The 6,905-nt window shown below is 38.2% G+C and overlaps 1 protein-coding gene across 1 annotated transcript; it reads right to left on the bottom strand.

The window, feature by feature from the left end:
- Window positions 1-1,760: 1,760 nt before the first annotated feature.
- On the bottom strand, window positions 1,761-6,666 carry LOC136625525 (claudin-3-like). Its single transcript, XM_066599773.1, has one exon. The coding sequence runs from the start codon at window positions 6,220-6,222 to the stop codon at window positions 5,578-5,580; it is 645 nt and encodes a 214-aa protein (XP_066455870.1). The 5' UTR covers window positions 6,223-6,666; the 3' UTR covers window positions 1,761-5,577.
- Window positions 6,667-6,905: the final 239 nt, after the last annotated feature.

The following is a 6,905-nucleotide window of genomic DNA, read 5'->3' as shown; positions in this document are numbered from 1 at the left end:
CCCATTACTTGTAGTATGTAAGCTCGTTGGAGCAGGACCCGCACCCCTATTGTTTCCATCAACTGATTACTATGTAACCGTGGTTCTGTAATTTTTGTACTTTTGTCTTTCTGTATTCCCCCTGTCTATGTAAGCGCTGCGGAATATGTTAGCGCTATACAAATAAAAATTATTATTATTATTACCCTGAAGTGAGAAGGAATAATCCGAAGAGGCTTTGGGAACGCAACAGTTGAGTACGTAGTTTTTTTTATACCAGCAGAGAGAAAAATTTCCTCACCGCTTCTCACTGGATCTGCCAGTGTTGGGGGCTTTCCTCAATGTGCTAGAGAGTGGGCAGTTAGGGTCCACTCTGAATAGGAGATATTGTGGGATGCAGAAGCTAATGCTCCTAGTACACCAATGATAATTCGGCCCTGATTACCAGCTAAGATCCAGCCCTGATACTGATGTTACCTTTACCAATACACATTTTATTTATACTATAAAAAGGCAACGCCCTTTATTTTATGTGTCTCTCTTATACCTTTTTGAAGTATTTGATTACTTTAAAGGGAACCTTTCACCACTAGTGTTGAGTGAACAGAACCAGTAGAACCCTGTTTCAGATCAAACTTTGCTGAAAGTTCGGTTCGGCATTAACACAAACGAGCTTTTAGTGAAGTTCTACCCTTAACTGGGTTCTATTGACTCAGTTTGCTCAACACTAGTCCCGAACACTGGAGTTAAACACTGTCTAAGAGCTGTAAAAGAGTGCTGTTCAGGGCATTTCTGGCTTAGTGTTATACGAAGATTTGAAGGGTTTTGATTAACTTCTGGTTGAGTTCAAACTTTTTGCAAAGGTTCAGCAAATGGGCCAAACCAAACTTTTCAAAGGTTTGCTCATAACTAGTCACCACGATCTCAACCCTAAAATTAATGTCATCTATTTTTCTAATAAGCCCACATACCTCTGCAATTAGTTTTCAAAGTTATCCTGCGCCGTATGCAAATAAGCAGAGATGAGTGATCTGACCAAGAAGAGTGATGCTGATTTATGAGTCACTGAGCTAACCACACCCATTTTCTCTTGATAGACAGGACATCTGTGTATTAGAGGAAGCAATGAGCTGTCTGTCAAGGGAAAGGGGGTGTGGTTAGCATAGCAGCTCATGAATCAGCATGACTCTTCTCAGCCAGATGACACTTCTGGGAAACTCATTAGGAAAATAGAGGGCATTAGAAGTGATTGATCTTTCATCATCCCTGCTTTCCAGTAAAGTTAGTTTTAAGGGTGAGATGGTAGTAACAGGTTCCCTTTAATAATATCTAGCTTTTGTAAGTTCATTTTTTTTTATATAAAATGTTCCTGGAAGGGACAGATGTCTTTCTATGGAATGGGATGCTACAATATTATATAATAGTCTATATTCGTGTTGGGGAGGGCATAGGAAGGAAGCCTTCCACTAACTTGGTAATAGCTGATGAGTGCTTTATCCACTTTCTGAGTCCATTATCAATTTTGTTTGATATATACATTTATCTGCAGAAACTACAGGAATACCAATTTGTGACGGCTCTTGAGTCAAGTATCGCAATTTATATGTTCTATTATATATTCACCATACAGGTCATTATTGTATTACCTCAAATATGGCCACATGATCTAAAATGTAATAAGAGCTGTGAGGCAGTATCTTTGTAGCTTGGTCAAGGTCCTTTGCTCTTCAATGGGGGAATTGAAACAAAAATGTCTGCTTGCAACACAAAGCCAAACCCAGTGTACAAGAGAATATTTTATTGACAAGTTATCTTAAAAAGTTAAAACACACAGCAGTATCACAGTAAGATATACGAAGATATGGTTAATGCGCCAATCTTTAACAGGTTACAGTGTAAGCACTTACAAAAATGTCCTCAAATTCCAGTTTTTTTCCTGGTATTGCATACCGTTTTATCAGCTTCTGTATAAATAAATACAACAGGGAGGTGAGATATGTCACACAGTGCTGGAGTTGAGCAATAGGCTGCTTGTTAGTTTTTCGTTAATCCTTTCAGTGCCAAATGTATTAGGCTGTGTTCACACAGGGCAGTGTTTCAGCCAAAAACAGGGTTGCATCCTAAAAGGGGGAGAAATATAAATGATAGTTTTAGGGCTTAAACGGACGAGCATATTTGCGCATACGGCCGTGTGAAACCGCCCTAAGGGTGCTTCTACATGAGCAGAATATTTCCACAAGACGCACTCAAAGACACAGCGTAAGCTGCAGAATTTCATTACAATATCTAAATGTCTAAAAGCAGATTTGGTGTGTGTTGGAGTAATCATTTTATTTTGGTGATAATTAAAGTGTATGGTAGCCTTATCAATCAGGTATGCCTAATTATATAGACAGTGCTTCGGAGAAAAACACAGTGTGAAACAGATAAGTGGCATTTCAAAATTTGCTTCCTCCTCAAAAGCCCCTTATTGGGTAAAAAGTATATATCGAAAAACCTACTGTAGCACTAACTGATTGTGAGCAGACACCATGGGGCTGTTATCCAATCATCTAATGATTAGATAGGTACCGCCAACTCAGCAATAATCATCAAATTCTTCTAAAAGTTACAACTGACGTGGCAGTTACATTATCTCAAGCTTACATCTGAACATATACTTTTGCTAAAGCTGGCAGTTATCTTATCTCAAGCCTTCATGAATGCATACATTTTCTAAAGCCCCAACCCCCACATCCCAACTGAACTGATAACTTCTGTCTTTGACTACTTTTATGAGTCCGTTATGAACCATAATAACCCTAAAATAAAATGATGTATAAAACACTGTTACAGATTACAGTATGGAATTTTCCACCTCTTTCAGTGCCTCTTGCGGAAATATTCTGCTTGTCTGAAACCACCTTATACATCTCCATCTTTTTATTCAATTCCAATTTTTTTTCTAAAAGGGGGAAAAAATAAAAACGCAAGCACCAGAAGAGCGCTGTGTGAACACTGCCTGGTGCCGGATGTCGAAAAGTCATTATAGTAAAAAGGAGTAACAATGTAGCAAGTAAACCTTGAAATAGTACATAAAGAAAGTCTACTAATTCCTGGTTTGCAGTGCTCAGTGCAGCAATATATGAAATGTTCGTTTTTGAGACCATCCTTTAATAACATTCCTCCTTTTTATATACACACAATGCTGGAAAACAAATGCAAGGTATCAACTACAAAGTATTATGTATTTTATTCCTAGGAGAGGGAAGACGCATAAAAACCAAGTTATTTAACTGCTAGAAAGTCATACGCTGGCAAATGTGTTTTTTTTCAGCAATTGTTTTGCAGAGCCTTGTACATATTTATCTACAGTACATTGTTTTTCGTATTTTGTATTTCATTACATTAATAAGCCATTTTCAGACTAGCAGACTTTTGCTCCGTCTTGAGGGGACCGTAATACAGAACTAATATAAATCTATAGGGCTAGTCATATTTTATACATCCATTTTTCAAAATGCAGCATGCTCTATTTTTTTCATCCTTCCCTCCGTATTTGTATTCTTTCCTATTAGGCACATTTAAATCAGTATTTGGCCAATAGAAAATAATAAAAAGATGGAGGCAAATATGGATAATATATATTAAAAACCGCTGACATACGAATGCAATGTCTTCTGAAATACATCCGTGATACAAATTTGTATTACGGACGTGTTTTTATATGCGAGTTTGAAACTGGCGTTAGAGGATGTATAGGTTTTTGCCACGTTTCCCTGAGGTCATCATCAAAGCATCTTCTCATGTGTTGTAAGATTTTAGTTTTTTTTTAAATTATAATGTTTTGGGTTTTTTTTTGTTTCCAATAGGCAACTTTTTTTCAAGTAATCATTGATCCCAATGATCAGAAGTTGTGTTGTAATGTTGCAGCAGCAACAACCTAGATAACTGTAGAGACGCACTTTTGTATCAGTGCCGGTATAAAGCACTTTTTTTTTACTGGGAATTTCTGAATCTCTCCAGATTACAGTAGGCTTTGTGTTCTATGCTGATAAGAAGTATATATATATATATATATATATATATATATATATATATATATATATATATATATATAATTAGTAAGACCTACACATCTATTTATCTGCCAATATCCAAAGTACACACGGAAAATGCAAATATGAATCCCTTTTGTTAACTTAACCTTCCACTCAAATTCTGTTCATAGGCTGCTTCACCTTTATGCCACATTGGAACTTCCTACCGTAAACCTTAATTAACGACCTTGCCTTTTCACGGTAGCCAGTAACTCGTATGTACTTTTATGTGTGCAGGTCACTCTGGCAGTGAAACATTTTGAAATTAGTAAACGGAACTAATGAATGTGAATGTGTTCTGTTCTGCCTTTGTAAAGGGGAATGCTTTGGATGTTATTTATTAACAAGGATCTAGTTTACACTCCTTACTTAACCTCCATATAATTCACAAAGCTGTAGGAAAATCATGGGCAAAGTTTGAAAAAACTTCCTAAGGGAGATGTAGAAAGTCAATTAAAGGCGGACCCACACATTTACACAATAAACAGTAACTAGAAGGGAATTAAAAGCAAGATGAAAAGGGTCAAATTCCAGTCGAGCATTAATGTTTTAGAGAGTCTAGGGGGGAGGGAGGAGAAGGGAGTGGACAAAGGACAAGGGGAACCTGAAGCCAAGAAGTATTCACTGATGGTATCTGTAAAGTCTATCATTTAATCTTTAATTAGAGATGCTTCTGTCAGACCTTGAGATTCTACATCAGATCCATTATACTTCTTAAGAAGAAGACTACAAGGTTATACATTCAGCCATAAGCATCTATTGTTCTTTTTCCAAATGCCCTGGAGATTTGTAACCACATCTACCTATGTGCTTTGGCAGATTGGAGACTTCTTCACAGTAGTGAATGTTCGCATGTAGAAATACTTGGTTTATTGCCAGTATAACTATTTATGAAATATAGAAATGATAGAATCGAGATGTCCGTGCAGTCGGATAAATAAGATGCATTTCTTACGGTATAAATCTCAAGCTGTTTAATAGAAATAATATCTTCATATATAACAAATAAAAAAGCTATATACATTGTCTTCACTGATTATAAGACAAATACTTTCTCTCTCTGCAGTTAACTAAGTAGGTGATGCTTCTGGTACGAGCAGGTAAGTTTCCCAGCTGACCCTGCAGCTGTAGCCCCTTGACTTTTGGGTTGACATAAATGCATTATTTTAGTACAATAAGTATCTTGGTAAGGAAAGAGTTACATGTCTTTAAGCCACCTCATCTCTACCAGGAGAAACTATTGCCCCTCCCAGTTCAAAAATAATCTATCGATGCCACGACAATGGAGAACAGCCATTCATGGACCTTGTATATTCACGTACATGCACATATACACATTTAGAGGCAATGCTGTCTATCATATATGTTATATAAAACACTACAGCTTACAGACGAAGCTTTGTACATGTTGGGTTTTTAGTCAGTGATATTCAGTTTCATCACTCTTGCATGTTAGAAGCCCCTCCGCTTACACGATACATGAACGTTTTTGGAGTCTGTCAAAAGAGTTGTTTTCCATTTAAACATAGTCTTTTCGATCATATCCAGGATTTGTGGACCTGGCTGCTGAATAAGCCACTCTTGACGCAGGGTATTTCTCCTGTTTTGGTGGGCAAGTGCAGCAGAGCATGGCACCTCCAAGCATTAGAAGAGCCGAAGCTGCCCACCCAATGTACATAGAGGCTCCCAACTCCCTCTTTTGAGCATCCACAACTAGAGGGTTATAGAAATCACGGATAATTGCATTGGCTGACCAAGAGACAGGGATGAGGGTCATGAGTCCTGAAAGAATAAAGATAACCCCTGATACAATCATGATCTTGGCCTTTGCGGACTCATCTTGAACACAGTTGGTGCACTTGGCTCCAATGATGGAGATGAGGACTCCAAGGATAGCTATGATGATGGAGATGACAATCAAAGCTCGAGCGGCTTGTAGATCTTGAGGAAGTGCGAGTAGAGAATCGTAGACTTTACATTGCATTTGCCCAGTACTCTGCACTACACAATTCATCCACAGTCCTTCCCAGATGATCTGGGCCACCACAATGTTGTTGCCAATAAAGGCAGTCACCTTCCACATAGGAAGAGCACAAGAAACAACCGCACCAAGCCAGCCGATAATGGACAGGGCCACACCTAGGATCTCAAGTCCCATAGACATGATGCCAGTCGGGAAGAGTCAATTTCGAGACAAAGTTATTATTTTGAGTGTAAGCACAACGAGGTTGCTACACTCGTTTTGGAAACGATTCCCTCTTATTATTTCCCCTTTCGATTCAGATGAGCACTCACCACAAAAAGTGTTCTGTATAGGGAATAATTTTCTCTCGTTGAATGAGTTTCCTCTGTTTACTTCTTTCCAGTTCAGAGCCCTTTAGCTGTTGCTCCTACAATCTTTCAGTCTTGTTGAGGGATACGCCTTGGTATTGTTCAGTACCTCCTGGTGCTCTCTCGTGATCTGTCCCTGGCTGAGTGTTCTCTGGACTACTGCCCAGGTTAGCCCAATATCCTTGAGATAACAGATGGTAATATTTCTACTCCTCGTGCCTACAGACTTGCAGTCTGAGACTTTCCAGTGTGTAACGGATCCTTGCACCTGTCCTTTATAGCTGCATCAGGTGCAAGTGATGTCACAGCACTCAAAGGGAGGAGAGAGTCTTAAAGGAACAATGACACATTAGAGAAGGCTTATCAGATGTTAGTAATCTATTTATAAACGGAATATAAAAAAGATATAGAAATAATTGTAAAACTAAAACATTAAACTGATGGAGTTTAAACCATTTTCCTAAAAAAAAAGATCAAAAGCTGAACAACTAGTTTAGATTTTACCGGCAGAAACAC

Source organism: Eleutherodactylus coqui, chromosome 4 (assembly GCF_035609145.1).
Source record: "Eleutherodactylus coqui strain aEleCoq1 chromosome 4, aEleCoq1.hap1, whole genome shotgun sequence".
In the NCBI taxonomy this organism is placed as follows: domain Eukaryota; kingdom Metazoa; phylum Chordata; class Amphibia; order Anura; family Eleutherodactylidae; genus Eleutherodactylus; species Eleutherodactylus coqui.
This window is presented reverse-complemented; position numbering and strand designations above follow the sequence as displayed.

Bases quoted from the DNA above. Each gene is read 5' to 3' on its own strand.
- LOC136625525 (XM_066599773.1), bottom strand. From the start codon at position 6,222: ATGTCTATGGGACTTGAGATCCTAGGTGTGGCCCTGTCCATTATCGGC.